This window comes from Microcaecilia unicolor, chromosome 1, assembly GCF_901765095.1.
Source record: "Microcaecilia unicolor chromosome 1, aMicUni1.1, whole genome shotgun sequence".
In the NCBI taxonomy this organism is placed as follows: Eukaryota; Metazoa; Chordata; class Amphibia; order Gymnophiona; family Siphonopidae; genus Microcaecilia; species Microcaecilia unicolor.
The window spans coordinates 379,905,244-379,922,485 of NC_044031.1; the positions used below are offsets into that span (position 1 = coordinate 379,905,244).

At 44.4% G+C, this 17,242-nt stretch overlaps 1 protein-coding gene across 2 annotated transcripts in view; it reads left to right on the forward strand.

The window, feature by feature from the left end:
• Positions 1 to 9,305: 9,305 nt before the first annotated feature.
• CYTH4 (cytohesin 4) overlaps positions 9,306 to 17,242 on the forward strand; it is a 196,435-nt gene continuing 188,498 nt past the window's right edge. Inside the window, exon 1 of one of the 2 annotated variants that reach the window (XM_030210260.1) lies at positions 9,306 to 9,633. Coding sequence is in view for 1 of the 2 variants with exons in the window: in XM_030210268.1 (XP_030066128.1) it covers positions 9,615 to 9,633 (19 nt within the window). In the remaining variant the exon portion in view is untranslated. The remainder of the gene's footprint in view (positions 9,634 to 17,242) is intronic. The other variant, XM_030210268.1, reaches the window with a different exon arrangement.

The following is a 17,242-nucleotide window of genomic DNA, read 5'->3' on the forward strand; positions in this document are numbered from 1 at the left end:
CCTAATTTGTTAGGGAGACCAGTGAGGATTGGAGAAGTGGAGTCTAAAGCTATTTATTTTTGTTTTTTTAAAATTTTATATTAAACCTATTGATGTACCTCCATTAGGTGTATCCTTTCTATAAACTTTATGTATATACTTATATCAGGTTAATGCTGTAGCAGCACTTAACTTAAGCAAGTCTGTTCTCTGGGGGATATGTTGTCTGACACGACTTCGTGTTTTTTCCATTTTGGCTTTTTCAAGGATACTTCCCCTATAAAAAACATATGAAATGCATAGACTTCAGTCAAAAGAACGTACATATTACAGAATAGTACTTATCTTTCAAGAAATCTGATGTTTGGTGACACAGATTTCTTCAAAGATAAGTAATGGAGATACATCAATAGGTTTAATATAAAATTAAAAAAAAAAAAAAAAACAAATTAGGGAGACCAGTGACGTTTGGAGAAGTGGAGTCTAAAGCTATAAAGTGCCCCATGACTCTTCAAACAATTGTGCTAGATATAATCTCAGAAGTCTGTAGTATAAACTGTGAGTGCTACTATTGTTTGGTCTTGTGCTGAGGTTAGAGCCTTAAAGGAGCTTTTACAAATGCACCTCTCTGGTATTTTGCATATGAGTTTCTATTTCACTATTAGTGCTGTGTGCAGAGTCTTCCTGAGGTTTCCAGTTCAGTTTTTTTCCCCTTCATATCTCTATTACTGATATATGGTCCCTTGTTTCATATTTGTTAAGGGCAGTGCTTTTTTTGAGGAGGTACTGAGTACCGGCACCTTTTCCATTGTCTGCTAAAATTGCTCTATGGATCCCAAGTTTTAATGAAAGCTCAGGCTCTACACACCACTTCTGCCTTGTTATAGATTCTGTGTCTGGTTGCAGGAGGGCTGGCTATTGTGGGGTGGGTCCCTCAGTAATCACCCCACCCCTAAAGGGTGGCCTAGCTTTTGAGTAACGGCACCTTTTTTGCTAGAAAAAACGCACTGGTTAAGGGTCTGTATGTGTTTTGTCTGTGTGACCAAGTTATGGTATTCTGCTAGCATGTAGAATCTGTGTAGAGATCTTGTTGCGGTTGTTTGTTTAATTTTTTTTTCTCTAGATGGTGTATCAGTGTTTTAGGGCATGGTGTAATATTTATAGTGCTGCCTTTTCATGCATAACATAGTAACATAGTAGATGACGGCAGAAAAAGACCTGCACGGTCCATCCAGTCTGCCCAACAAGATAAATTCATATGTGCTACTTTTTATTTGTACCTGTCCTCTTCAGAGCACAGACCATATAAGCCTGGCCAGCACTATCTCCGCCTCCCAACCACCAGCCCCACCTCCCACCACCAGCTCTGGCACAGACCGTATAAGTCTGCCCAGCACTATCCCCGCCTCCCAACTACCAGTCCCGCCTCCCACAACCAGCTCTGGCACAGACTGTATAAGTCTGCCCAGCACTATCCCCGCTTCCCAACCACTAGCCCCGCCTCCCACCACCGGCTCTGCCACCTAAACTTGGCTAAGCTCCCAAGGATACATTCCTTCTGAACAGGATTCCTTTATGTTTATCTCACGCATGTTTGAATTCTGTTACCGTTACCGGTAACAGAATTCAAAGTTTGTTGCTTTTTGAGTCCTGGAAGTTAGTGCTGTCGTACAAAAACACACTCAGAACCTTATCATACTATAAGTTTGTGTTTAGTGTTCTACATTTGACGAATTGTGTTGGCCTTTCTGAGGTGGTATCAAAACTTTAATTTTAGTTTGTCATAACAGCAGAATGTTGACATCTTTACACTCTGGTCCAGTATATTCCTTCCCTCCACTACCCCATGTCCAGCAGTCCCCCCTCCCCTATTGCTTTCCAACCACACTTTGCAGCCATGGAGCTCTCAGACATATTTTAGCAACTTGAGGTTCATGAAGAGCCTTTTGACCTTGCAGCTCCCAATCTCATGAGGCAGCAGAATCAACAAGTTCTCTGAAGGTGATAGCGGAAGGAGAAGATATGTGCATGAGAGAGAGGCAGACTGACTGTGGGAAAATGGGATGTGAAAGAGAGAAAAAGGGGTCAGAGGAGAGATATGATTGAGGTCTACAAAATCCTGACTGGTGTAGAATGAGTAGAAGTAAATCAATTTTTTACTCGTTCCAAAAGTACAAAGACTAGGGGACACTCAAGGAAGTTACATGGAAATACTTTTAAAACAAATAGGAGGAAATATTTTTTCACTCAACGAATAGTTAAGCTCTGGAACTCTTTGCTGGAGGAGGTGGTAATAGCGGATAGCGTATCTGGTTTTTAAAAAGGTTTGGTCGAGTTCCTGGAGGAAAAGTCCATAGTCTGCTATTGAGACAGACATGGGAAGCAACTGCTTGCCCTGGGATTTGTAGTATGGAGTGTTGCCACGATTTGGGTTTCTGCCAGGTACTTGTGACCTTGCTTGGCCACTGTTTGGAAAACAGGAAACTGGGCTAGATGGACCATTGACTCAGTATGGCTACTCTTATGTTCTTAAGTTTTTATGGACTGCAGGCCTCTATAGAGATGCATGTATGAGCTACTGACACTTTTTTAAAAATCCACTCTAATTCAGTTGCCTAAGATATATATATATATATATATATATATATATATATATATATATATATATATATATATACACCCGTTGTTTGGCAGTATACTGGCCCGACTTTGTACCTACCAGGCTCGTGGGGTACCGCAGAGGTCTGATTTTCTCCTCGGCACCTGGTGTGGGCCGGAGTGTCGGGGGAGTGGTTTTCTTTTTCGCCTTGCTCGTCGTGTCGGTGGTCCGGTTGCACTGATGTGGCGGTTCTGGTTCCGGGAGTGCTGGGACCGGCTCCCCATGTCGCGGGAGGCTATTGGCTGGCTCCGTCCCGATGTTTGTTTGATCCGGCTCTCCCTTAGCTTTTCAATCAGCCTGCTCCAGTCCACGATGGTCGACTGCTGTCCAGCTGCTGTCATCTGCCTCTGGTGGCCGCCTCCGCTTTCCAGGCTGCATGGTGCTTCTTCGGCACTTCGTCTGCGCTTGCAACAGTGCTGCACTGCTGTTCGTGGCTGATTGCTGTGCATTGAGTCCTTCATCGCGTTGGGGAGATGTGCTGCCTATGGCTGCGTCTTGTGGGGGACTTGCCTCTGTTCCACAGCAGCGTTATTGCCGGACCTGTTGAACTCGTCAGCATTGTTTGCATCTGGCTGCTGTCATCTGCCTCTGGTGGCCGCCTCCCCTCTTCAGGCTGCTTGCTGCTTCTTTGGCACTTCGTCTGCGCTTGCTGGGACCCCCTACAGTGCTTTGTTGGGAGCTGTTCCAGCCACGTTGAAACATCTCTACGCCTGGTTTTCCAAAATCCATTTTAGACTCTTTTCTCTTCCCTTCCCTTCTTCTTCTGTTTCTCTACCTCCTCTTCTGTCATTGTAATTGTTTTCTCAGTTCATTGTAAACCGCTTTGCGGCTGCTTTCAGTGGCAACAAGCGGGGTATAAATGTTCTAAAAAAAAAAAAAAAATATATATATATATATATATATATATATATATATATATATATATACACAGTGCAATCCGCTTAAGTGCAAGGGTCTGGGACCAAAGAAATGCATGCAGTTAACCAGAGTGTGCACTTAACCGTTGTGACCCAAAGAAGCTTGACATCTGATAAACATATGTACAGTACTGTTTACAGTATACAGTCTCAGTTAACTGACATTAGGCTTACTTGAAGTAATCATTTATAGTCCTCTGTACACTCTTGGGTCTGTGAGTTCCATAGACTACATCTGCCAGACGGTAAAAACTGTCATAGCACTGACATCCAGTGGCCTCCAGATATGCCCGCACGGTGTTGAGACTCTCCAGCGCTCTTGCAAAAGTGACAGGAGGAGGATGTTGAATTTCATCAGCATGTGCCTCGCTGCTCATTTCTTCAGCTGTTCCATCATCAGCCGTTGTTGCCTGCGTGTAGGAGCATATCTCGACATCAGTGCTGTCTTCAGCTGTTTGTAGATCGTAATCAACAGCTACATAGCGATGGAACTCGTCTTCAGTAAAACCAGCTGGGATGTCAATAACCTCTTCATCTGACGCGTTTGCAACAGCTGCACCTGTTTCGTCCATCTCCACATCCTTAACAAAGCTTGCCTGCTTGTAGCAGTTCACAATGGTTACCTGTGTAACATGATTCTAGGCTTCTTTCTGCATATGTAGGGAATCCAACAGTGATAGATTACAAGCCACTCTGGTCATCCATAACGCTCATCAGACGACATAGCACAAAAGCCCGATAATGTTGTTTGAAATTGGCTATTATGCCCTGATCCAGAGGTTGGATCAGAGAGGTAGTGTTTGGTGGCAGGAAGACCACCTTGACGTTAGTCAGCCTGACATCATCCCTGTGTGCAGCACAATTATCACAAAGCAGCAAAATCTGATGCTTTTGTGCCCGCATTCTAGTGTCTATCTTCTTTAGCCACTGCTTCCAAATTTCCCCAGTCATCCATGAATTTGCATTAGCCTCGTATGACACAGGAAGTCACTTAACTTTCTTGAAGCAACAGGGCTGTTTGCTCTTTCCAATGATGAGGGGTTCCAACTTCTCACTCCCATCCATATTGCAGCAAAGGAGGATCATCAGTCGGTCCTTCGATGTTTTACCTCTAGTAGTTTCAGCTTGTTTGAATGCAAGTGTTCCATCAAGAATCGCTCGCCAGTAGAGACCATTTTCGTCAGCATTGAAAATGTCACGAGGTGCAAACTCGTTCAAGATGGTAGGAAGAACTGAAACAACCCAGTTTTCAGCACCAAAGTCATCAGCGTCTTGTTTCTCTCCGTGCTGTTTCTTGAATTTTATGCTGTACCTCTCCTTCCATCTTTCCAACCATCCAACAGTGGCTTTGAATTCAGTTAGTCCAAGACTTTCAGCTAGCTGATTAGCTTTCTCCATAAGCAGTGGACCACTGACAGGAAACAGTCTGCTCCTGACTCAAGAAAACCACCGAAGACCATCTTCTACCTCCTCAGCTTTTCCTGCACGTTTTCGTTTCCGTTGTGGATTTGTATTGTTTTGCCAGTCTTCCAGAAGCTGGTCTTTCTGCTTCAAGACACGTGAAATTTGACTGGGATTGACACCATATTCTTTAGCAATAGATGTTTGACTTTGTTTGTTTTCTAATTTTTTAATAACTTCTATTCGTTCAGCCAGTGTTAAAGTCTTACAGTTCCGCCGCCGCAACGACGATGACAACGACGACCCCGGTGTACGCTCCAGCAACATTCTTTCCCCTAATCTGCCTGTGGCAGTTAAAGAGGCAGTAAATTTGAAATCTCAATTGTCACACACCAATCGGCTTCCATATTCCATGCGCGCTTATGAGGAGTCTTTCCTGCAGAGCTTCATATGGGGAAAAACAAAAGTAGGAACTCCTCCCCCCACCACATGTATATACATGGGCGCAGCCGTCTAAAATTGCAGATTCTAATTTAAAAGGCCCTGATCCTAGCAAAAGTACGCCTCCCCAGTCAGCTCTAAGGTATCTGATCCCATCTGGGATTATCACTAGATTTCTAGCAGCCATATTTGAACCCAGGCCTCACCCCCATTCCACTAAACATGAGAAGTTCCCAGTAGGCCAGGGAGGGGATCAGGGGTTGAGGATGGATTGGTCTGCTAGATGAGGCACCTCATGGGTGGGGGTGCCTCATTGGTGGTTGCCTTGGGGAAGGTGGAAGGGGTGATCATGGGTGGGGGGGGGGGGGGAGATGTTGAGGAAGGTGATTTCTTTGGGGAAGCTGTAAATGCTGACATATTTTGCCATACAAATGTTACCTGTGTGAAATAGAGAATCCATGCTTGTATTGTAGCCCACTTAGGATACTCCCTCCCCCCAAACATGTAAATGGCCTCTCAGCAAATGTAAAAGATGCTATTTATACATGGAGATGCTTCTAAAATAAGGGCCCTATGTTTTTATGTGTCTTTACAAAATAGTCTTATAATGGTTCCTACTTGTCCTTTCAACTAAAATGACCTGTAATAAAATTAATGTATACTCATATACATTCTAAAATATCTGTATATTCGTCAACCCTACTCTGCCCTAACTACACCACTGGAAATGCCTTGGTGCACTTATAAGTATACGCTATCTTGTTGGTTTATGTATACTTATATGCATGGACTTTACCACACAGTTTTATAAAACTGCTCATCCCTCCACAGTGCTGACTACTGCCTTTAAAAACTGTTTGCAGGTTTGTAGCTATGCAATAAATGTAAAAGGCACTGCTGAGCTAAGGGGGTGATGTCATTTCCAGAGTTGAATGCAGAGGAAATGAACAGTATCGGCAAGCAAACCTCAAAGAGCAGACAATAAAGGAAGAAACTGGCAGAGCAGACAGAAGATGGTTTCATAAGTTCATAAGTACTAAAGTGGCACAGGCTGAGGGATTTAAGTATAAACAGCCAGGTTCAAATCTTACCTCCACTATTGGCCACATGGTCTTACTTAAGCCCAAACCTCTTAAAATAACTAGTGAGGAATGCATGTGAGCTCATGCAGTTCTTTCCAACCCTCCTAAATGTGCATATGTGTGTGTGTGTGTGTGTGTGTTAGAGAGAAAAGGGGGGCTTTATTCAAGGGGTGAGAGTAGTTGTGAAGGTAGTTTTGGGGATGGGGTAAATGGAGCAGTTGCGGAGGAAGGTGCAGGGATAGGTAGAGAGGTGGGGGTGAGGGGTAAATGAAGGCAAGGGTAGGTGAAGGGTAGTTATGGGGTGTTGGAGGATTAGTTAACAAGTAGCTTGGATGGGGTAGTTTGTGAGGTAGAAAAAGGCGTGGGTACTTTTGGAAAGTGTAATTTGTTTTGGGGATGGGGTAGCTGGGGGATGAGAAAGCAAGTGAGACAGTTGGGGATGAGGGTTTTTTTTTTGGTGTGACACCTTATAACTGAATTCTGATGGAAAGAATTACATTCTTGGACTAGGAAGAACCTTCTGCTTCTTCTTCTTCCCTTCTCTCCCCAACCTCCAACGGTCTTTTGAGGTTCTGGTAAGTCAATTTTCCCCTCACAGTTTAGCCAATGACATGCTTCCCCTACTCTCTTCCACTGACTTTACCCTTGCACCCCCATAACTCCATTCCTTGAAAGCTGACTATTCCAATGCACCACGAAGCTAGTATTACTCCAGTAAACATTCCTTTTCATCCCATCTCTGAGCCATATGTAACTAGTGTTCTGAGGGGCAAAGGGGGGTCATCCTTCTTGATCACAGGCTGCCTATATACAATCTTTCAACACTTTATAGCAAATTGATCTAAACTGACTCTGCAATGTCTCTTACAACATCTATGAGTTACTGTAGATCACTGAATGTTACCCAAAACAAATACAACTTTTCACTCATATTTGAGTGTGCAACACAGTGTTTCAATTTATATAAAACTTCCAACAATTAGATCTTCACAAGAATAATCAAACATATTTGTGTGCTCTTTGTTAGAGAACACTGGGAATTACTTTAGCCCTGACTTTCCTGTACAGGCAAGGTTCCAGATTTCAGAATAGTCAAATGTTATCCATTACATCAGCCATGTCCTTACGGAAGTTCTTCACATGCACGACTTGCTCCATATCCTCCAGAAGAGGTAGTTACACATTCTCTTCTTTATTGCATGTCAAATCACGTAGTTCTGGTATTACTCCATTCTCCCCAGATTAATGCATGAGGAAGGCCTCCCCTCACTTTTAGTTTTCTCTCTGTCCTCTCTGTGACTATATGTGGGAGACGGGCTAGAATTTCTGGATGACAACAATAGCTCCTGCCCCTTCAGTGGGTGGGTGAAGATTTAGAAGACATATCATTAAGGGTGACCCCCCACTACCGCAGTTTCTCTCGCATAACCGCGCATTACAAAAAAGATGTGTCAGCTCCAGATTTATCCCTTTGTTGCAGAACTGGGGTTAGTATCCCTGCTCATGCTTACACTGCTTCATTGTATAGGAATAGCATTTCTATGTATGCTTCTATGTCTCACTCAATATAACTCAGGTTCTCAGGCAATTTTTTTTCCCTTTAAAGTGATAGCTGTATCCTCAGCCTAGGAAAATGATCTGCATCAATACAGCTGTAAGTTGGGGTTTTCTCCTGAAGTCTCAGAGCTGAACGGAGGTAAGGGAACTTTTGTTCTCTGTAATAGCAACCACAGGACTCATCATTATCCAGGTCTATAGGAGGCCACAAAGAGATTCTACTAGTCTACACTCAAGCCACGGAGGAGCAATCTGGTTATATCAATCCAAGCCAGGTGGTAGCATTGGGGAGAAACACAGGCTTTTAACGGGTCCATCCGATTGACTCATCCTTACTAAGCAGTTACATACATGTAATGGACCACCCTTTCATTCTTCAGCATCAATAATGTCATATATCAGCCACCTATTGTCCAACCACCATCTTTTTGCTAAAGGGCTATACCACTCAATGAGCTTTTCCTAGATATTAGCAATATTGTTTTATCCACTGGATCCCCACATTCATAATCTAGTGTTTGCGCAGGATTTAGAGTACTCCCCAGCACTACCACACACAAGTCTCTGGGCAACTGCAAGAAAAACGACCGGTTCACTCATTTCTTAACATTTCATATATTGAGAAAGTCTTGAAAACAAGAAATGTAAGAGCAGAGGTGTTCATCTGATCCTGGTGACCTGGAGGAATCAGGTAGATATTCTGGGTCTATTTGTTTCCTCTCTAATGGACAGACGGTTACAGATCACAGAGAACAGTTTGAGCCAGCCTTTTTTCCTTTTTTTTGCCAATTGTAATGTTTTACTTAGAGAAATGTATTTATTTATTTATTTGTTGCATTTGTTGCACCTTATCCCACCTCTTTGCAGGCTCAAAGTGGCTTACAATACATCATGAGTAGTGGGAAAGTGTTAGTATCATAAACATTTAGTATTGCATGATCTTGGTTAGTATGGTGATAAAAACAAAGTAGTAGTGTACAAGCAGATTTTAAGAAACAGTTCTGAGATTAAGTAGGCGAGTTGTGTAGTGTATCATTTGTTCACCCCAAAAATGTAATCAGTCCTTAAGTACAATTATTATTATTAAATAAATAAATAAGAACTGTCATCTGTGCAAACAGGAACTAGTTTCTCGCTCCACTTTTAGGAAGTCAAAAACAGGAACCTTTGCATGACTATCCTTTACCACAAAGCTTGGTCCTCCAACTTCCTGGTTACGACTCACTGGCCAATGAGATGGCAGGGAGTGAGCAGGGTGTAGACTCAGCTGCTCTGAGCGATGAGTTTATTTTCATATCTCATGTGGACTATGTTTAAGTTCTAGGGACTGGGGGAGGGACAGCTAAAGGAGATGTTAAGGGCTGTGGCTCTCTGCTCGATGTTCTCATTTTTGTAATTTATCGGACTGATTTTGAGGGGAAGGGATGACAGAGTTTCATTTTTTTTCCAATTCTTTTTTTATTGCTGAAAAACACATAAATGTATACAAAAAGCAATAAAGAGTTTCATTTTTAAAGAGACGAGAACCCTACAATCAGTTTCAGCTGCACAAGGATTAAAGAGCCCAGCTCTGTCAAAATGGAGCTCTGCCACATTGGTGAGTTACTGCTTTGCTTATGTTTAGTGAGCTGTCAATGTTGCTTGAGTAGCAGTGTATTAAGGCATATTTCACTTTGTACATTACTTGTTTTTCTTCTTGTCTCTTTTGCCTATAAAATGTTTTTTTTTGCTGGCTGATAAAGTATTGAAATGTATACTAAGGTACCCTGTAGATAATGGTACCATTTGTCCCAGATTGACACTGGCAGGTTAATGCTGCCATAGTAGGTTTTCTGAACTTACGCCTCTGTTCCCCATTCTACTGCTAAATATTGCTGGTTAGTGCTTAGCTAATATTCAGTGCATTGTTAGCTAAGTCTGGCATCCAAATTAGGCCACCGAAACAGCAGGAGTATCTTTGGCCGGTTTAAACTTAACTGGCCAGTGTTAAGTATCAACTTGGCCGGATAAATTTAAACCAGCTAAAAAAATGCCTGGATATTCAATGCTGGTCACTGAAAACAGCCCGGCATTGAATATCTGGGCTGACCGTGGGAGCTAGCTGAGCTCCCTCTTGTGGTCTGAATATCGGGCCCTAAGTTTTTATCTGAAGCAATGGAGGCTTAAGTAATTTGCCAAAGATCACAGGGAGCATCAATGGGATTTGAAGCCTGGTTACTCTTGTAGTCAGCTTACTGCTCTAACCACTAGAACTCTTCCTCCTCCTAAGCACCTAATCTCATCAATTAGTTTGGAGCCTGAATGATTCAAGCTATAGATCACTTGTTGAAATCTAGGTCAGGTCAGCAAGGCTCTTTCAGTGCAAATACTTTACCTGAAAAGTTTCCCTGTAAAACTCAGTGTAAAGGGTACTCGTTAGGGATACATTCGTTAGTGCTCATTCAGCTTTTTAAAAAATTTAGGGAGCAATTCTATAAACTGGGGCCAAGATGTAGACACTACTAGGAGAGTAATTAGTACTGTTTCAGTGCTGTGGATGGAGTGAAATCCTGATTGTGATTCATGCAGTATTGAGAATTTATTTATATAGTCAGTGAGTTGTTTGGTTACCATGCTTTCCATCAGTTTGACAATCAGTGGGATAGATGCTACTGGGCGGTAATTAGTGATTTCGTTTGTTTTTTTCTTGGTATCTTTTGGTATTGGGGTGAGTAGGATGATGCCATTGTCCTTAGGGAAGAGGCCTTGCTGGAGCATGTAGTTTAGGTGGGTTGTGAGGTCTCCTAATAAGCGGTCAGGGGCAGATCTTAATAGGTAACTGGGACAGGTGTTCAGTTTACAGTGAGTATTGGAGAACTTACTAATCACCTGGGTGACTATTTCTACGGTGAGAAGAGTGAAGTTGGTCCAGGTTTGGTCAGCTGGGTATTCTCCAGCGGTTGGGTCCATACCAATGATGAAGTTTTCGATGTCGGTATTGTCCCGGGGTAGTGTGTTGCGTAGATTTGCAATTTTTTTTATCAAAGTATTTGGCAACTTTGTCTGCAGATGGGATGTCTGTATTGGTTGTAGTGACCAGGGTGGTGTCTAGTAGTTTGTTCACAAGTTGGTATAGTTTCTTTGTGTCTTTGTAATCTGGTCCTATTTTGGTTTGAAAATATGATCTTTTGATCTGTCTTATTGCGTATTTGTATTTTCTTTGTATTTTTTTCCAGGCATTGAGTGTGTGTTCATCTTTTGTTTTTTTCCATGCTCGTTCGAGTTTCCTGGTTTGTGTTTTTAGTTTTTTCAGTTCGTTGTTGAACCATGGAATCATGTTATGCCTGCGTGAAGTTCGTGCGCATAAGGGTGCTATTTCGGCTAATACGTTTCTGCATCTTTTTTCCCATTCCATGAGGTAGTATATGGAGTCCGCTTGTGCTGTCCATTCGTTACTATATAATTGTTGCCAGAATGTTTTCGAGTCAACTTGGCCTCTTGTGCTGTAGGTTTTGTGCTCTTGTATGCGGTATGATCCCTTCTTCCGCCATTTTAGGGATAGGTTTATTTTATAGTGATCGGTCCAGGGTGTTTCTGTCCATTTCATCAGGGAAGACAAAGTCGTAGCAGAGAGATTAAGGCCCTCATGATCAAAAGCAAACTCTGGCGCTAGAGGCTGTTAACACCATACTAGAGCCAGAGTTTGCAGCCGACCCATGATCAGAGCCCTCGAGCACCTGAAACAGCGCACGGGAGGGTTCTCAGCACAAGTAGCATGCAAATGCAAGCTAAACAGGGCTTCTAGCGCAATTAGCTTGCAAATGCATGCTAATTGGCGCTTAACGCATTCATCCCCAATGATCAGCGATCAGCGCGCCAAAGATTGGGTCGCTGGCCACAGCAAAATCAACGCCAGCTCCGAGCTGGCGTTAGATTTTGCGGATCATTGGGGAGGAATGGAGAGCCCTGTCCAGCATGCAGTTGCATGCTGGCAGGCCCCCCTTCCCCCCCAAGGCAAACGCGAATGGGGGGCTGGAGGTCCGGTGGACCTCCGGTCCCCCCGACGATCCACCCCCCATGTTCACGAAGGGCTGGAGATCTGGTGGGTCTCCAGCACCCCCGAACCCAAGCCGCCTCCCGAAAAACACTATCCTCCAGCCCCTGAACCCCCAGAAATCGTTGATTGGCCGCCTCCGGCCAAAGGATCTCCCACTGTGATCCATCGACCGGGGGGGGGGGGGGGCTGGAGGTCTGGTTGACCTCCAGCCCACCCCAAATCCTCCCCCCAGCATTGTCCTTAGATTCCCTGGTGGTCCGTGGTGTGCTGTGGTGTCGTGACACCCCCTCCCGGCCCCCCTACCTTTTGTTGGAGGAGGGACGCAGCTTGCCTGCCTCCCTCCTTTTCCAGTCAGTCGACGCCCAAAATGGTGGCGCCCAGCCCCACCCATTGCATCCTGGGATGCGCTGGGTGGGGCTACAGACCATGTAAGGGAATCGCTCCCTTACATGGTCTGTAGCCCCGCCCAGTGCATCCCAGGATGCAATGGGCGGTGCTGGGCGCCGCCATTTTGGGCGTCGACTGACTGGAAGAGGAAGGAGGCAGGCAGGCTGCGTCCCTCCTCCAACAAAAGGGAGGGGGCTGGGAGGGGGGGTGTCACGACACCACAGCACACCACGGACCACCAGGGAATCTAAGGACAACGCTGGGGGGAGGATTTGGGGTGGGCTGGAGGTCCACCGGACCTCCAGCCCCCACCCCCCCACCCCTGTCGATTGATCACAGTGGGAGATCCTTTGGCCAGAGGCGGCCAATCAACGATTTCTGGGGGTTTCGGGGGCTGGAGACCTACCGATCCTCCAGCCCCGAAACCCCCCGTCCGTGGGTGGGAGGGTAGGACATCGTTTTTCGGGAGGCGGCCACTTAAGGATTGGGTTCGGGGGGTGGGGATGATGGAAACCCACCGGACCTCCAGCCCCCCCTCCCCGTCGCTAGACGGTTTTGCGGCGGCGGCCTCGTTGTTTGGCAGGCATGCTGTTTGACAGGTTTGGGCACAATTCTCCCGCACTTTAAACATGATAATCAAAGATAATAGCGCTGCTTAGATTTGCATGCATTATCTTTGATCATCAATGCAGAAAAGCCCTGCGCTGTCCCGGCGCTATTTTTAGGGTGCTGTTTGGAACAGCGCAGGGCTTTTGATCATCTGTCCATAAATGAATTCTTTGCTTCAGTCTTCACCGAAGAAGATTTGGGTGCGATACCAGTGCCAGAAATGGTATTCGAAGCTGACGAGTCGGAGAAACTTAATGAATTCTCTGTAAACCTGGAGGATGTAATGGGGCAGTTCTACAAACTGAAGAGTAGCAAGTCTCCTGAACCGGATGGTATTCATCCCAGAGTACTGATAGAACTGAAAAATAAGCTGGCAAAGCTATTGTTAGTAATATGTAATTTATCCTTAAAAATTGAGCGATTTTTAAAAAAGGTTCCAGAGGAGATCCAGGAAATTATAGACCGATGAGCCTGATGTCGGTGCCGGGCAAAATGCTAGAGACTATTATTAAGAACAAAATTACAGACCATATTCAAAAGCATGGATTAATGAGACGTGGAGGGGCATAATCGAACGGCGCCGGCCATATCGATGGGCAGCCATCTTCGGGGCTGGCTCCACGAAGGGGTAGAGCCAAGCGTATTTTTGAAATACGTTTGGCGCCGGCCAAATCGCTCGCCGGGGTTAGATGAGATGGCCGACTCCAATTTTCAGCCATAATGGAAACCGGAGCCGGTCATCTCAAATCCGGCGAAATGTAAGGCATTTGGGCGTGGGAGGAGCCAGCATTTCTAGTGCACTGGCCCCCCTGACATGCCAGGACACCAACCAGGCACCCTAGGAGGGGCATGTTAAAAAATTAATAAAAAAAACAGACTTAGCTTCCAGGTGCATAGCACCCTTCCCTTGTGTGCTGCGACGTCAGACTCTGTACTGGATTCAACAGCTTTGAACAGCAGCACGGCCACGGAGGATGAAGAAATATTTTTAAAGGCAGCGGCAGGTGGAAGCGGACCTCTGCTGTTGGGGGTTGGGGTCCCCCGCCAGCAAAGGTAAACAACGGCAGCGGGGGAGGGTTGACGGCGGTAGGGGGGTCCAGGGCGAAATCTGCGGGGGCCCAGGCCCCTGTGGCCCCACGCAGATACGCCCCTGGAACAAACATGTGGATAAAGGGGAGCTGGTTGATAATGAAGCATATTTTCAAAGCACTTAGCCTTCCAAAGTTCCATAGGTTTCTATGGAACTTTGGAAGGCTAAGTGCTTTGAAAATATGCCTCATTGTGTATCTGGATTTTCAGAAGGCGTTTGACAAAGTACCTCATGAAAGACTCCAGAGGAAATTGGAGAGTCATGGGATAGGAGGTAGTGTTCTATTGTGGATTAAAAACTGGTTAAAAGATAGAAAACAGAGAGTAGGTTTTAATGGTCAGTATTCTCAATGGAGAAGGGTAGTTAGTGGGGTTCCCCAGGGGTCTGTGCTGGGACCACTGCTTTTTAACATATTTATAAATGACCCAGAGATGGGAGTAACTATTGAGGTAATTAAATTTGCTGATGACACAAAGTTATTCAAAGTTGTTAAATTGCGGGAGGATTGTGAAAAATTACAAGAGGACTGGGCGTCTAAACGGCAGATGACGTTTAGTGTGAGCAAGTGCAAAGTGATGCATGTGGGAAAGAGGAACCCTAATTATAGCTACATCATTTCCACTTTAGGAGTCACAGACCAAGAAAGGGATCTAGGTGTTGTCGTTAATGATACGTTGAAACCTTCTGCTCAGTGTGCTGCTGTGGCTAAGAAATCAAATAGAATGTTAGGTATTAGGAAAGGAATGGAAAACAAAAATGAGGATGCTATAATGCCTTTGTATCGCTCCATGGTGCGATCGCACCTTGAATATTGTGTTCAATTCTGGTCGCCGTATCTCAAAAAAGATATAGTGGAATTAGAAAAGGTGCAGAGAAGGGCGACGAAAATGACAAAGGGGATGGGACGACTTCCCTATGAGGAAAGGCTAAAGCGGTTAGGGCTCTTCAGCTTGGAGAAAAGGCAGCTGAAGGGAGATATGACAGAGGTCTATAAAATAATGAGTGGAGTTGAACGGATAGATGTGAAGCGTCTGTTTACATTTTCCAAAAATACTAGGACTAGGGGGCATGCAATGAAACTACAATGTAGTAAATTTAAAATGAATCGGACAAAATCTTTCTTCACTCAATGTGTAATTAAACTCTGGAATTCATTGCCGTAGAATGTGGTAAAGGCGGTTAGCTTAGCGGGGTTTAAAAAAGGTTTGGACGGCTTCCTAAAGGAAAAGTCCATAGACCGTTATTAAATGGACTTGGGGAAAATCCACTATTTCTGTGATAAGCAGTATAAAATGTTTTGTACTTTTTTGGGATCTTGCCAGGTATTTGTGACGTGGATTGGCCACTGTTGGAAACAGGATGCTGACCTTGATGGACCTTTGGTCTGTCCCAGTATGGCAATACTTATGTACTTATGCACCATAGGATGCGCTGGGAAATCCCATGCTACGTTAACAAATGTGCATGTGCAAACCATGCCCTAAAAGTATTTTTTTATTTTTCTAGTAGAGGGTGTGTCTGGGGGGCAGACAGTGGGTGTTTCTGCACTAATCAGCGCATCTACATTACCACATGCTGATTGGTGCGGGATTAGCGTGTGAGCCGTTACCGCCTACAAAATAGCTAGTGATAAGGGCTCATGTTAGTAATGACTGTGAGCTAATGGCAACATTAGCGTGCGACCATTTATTTAGCAAATGGTAAAGTGGTAGAAATGGCCGTTGCGCATGGGAAAGCCAAAGTCATGTTTTACCATAGCTTGGTAAAAGGACCCCATAAAGATTCAACAGCACTGTAAAGCAATCATATAATTTATATATTTGTTACATTTATATCCCACATTTTCCCACCTATTTGTAGGCTCAATGTGGCTTACAAATATGAGCAGTCAGGCCTGCTTCTAACCTGTTAAGGATTAAAAATTTATTTATTTATTTAAAACTTTATGCTGTACATAACAGCAAAGTAAAAGAGAAGAACATGGTATCAGAGAGCTAGGAAACAGACAGCAGTAGAAACATGGAAACATGACGGTAGATAAAGGCCATATGACCCATTCAGTCTTCCCATCCTCTGTAACCCCTAATTCTTCCTGTTCCTAAGCGATCCCACATGCTTATCCCATACCTTTTTAAATTCTGGAACAGTCCTCGACACCACCACCACCTCCACAGGGGAGGCCATTCCACGCCTCCACCACCCTTTCTGTAAAATAATACTTCCTTAGGTTACTCCTAAGCCTATTCCCTCTTAACTTTGTCATATGCCCCCCTGATTCCAGAGCTCTCCTTCATTTGAAAAAAGCTCTCTTCCTGTACATAAATGCCCTTGAGATATTTAAACGTTTCTATCATGTCTCCTCTCTCCCTCCTCTCTTCCAGCGTATACATGTTGAGGTTCATAAGCCTGTCTCTATAATTTTTGCATTCAAGACCACTTACTAATTTTGTAGCCGCCCTCTGGACCGACTCCATCCTGTTTATATCTTTCCGTAGGTGCGGTCTCCAAAACTGCACGCAGTACTCCAAATGAGGCCTCACCAGAGACTTATACAACGGCACTATCACCTCCTTTTTCCTGCTGGTCATGCCTCTCTTTATGCACCCAAGCATCCTTTTGGCTTTGGCTGTCGCTTTTTCTGTTTGAAAGGTTTAAGGTTGTCAGACACAATCACCCCCAAGTCCCGCTCTTCCTTCGCACACTGAAGCACTACACCCCTTATACTGTACCGTTCCCTCAGATTTTTGCGACCCAAGTACATAGCAAATATTATTCAAATCAGTCAAATCTGCACAGTTCTACTCTCCACTGCATACCCCAGTGTATATAAATAATATACAGAGATCTGAATGCAGCCATCACTGCACTACACAGGTTTAAGGGGAGGGGAAGAATCTTAATTCATCTTTAACATATATAGTGCCGTGGCTTCTGCATTCTCCCTACTCAGCAAAGCTGACAGATTCCAGTGGTAGGAATACATGTAGGAGAGATTCTGGTTATTTCCTGCACATGCTTTGTGATAAAGCGAAGATACACACCTGTAGCAGGTATTCTCTGAGGACAGCAGGCTGATTGTTCTCA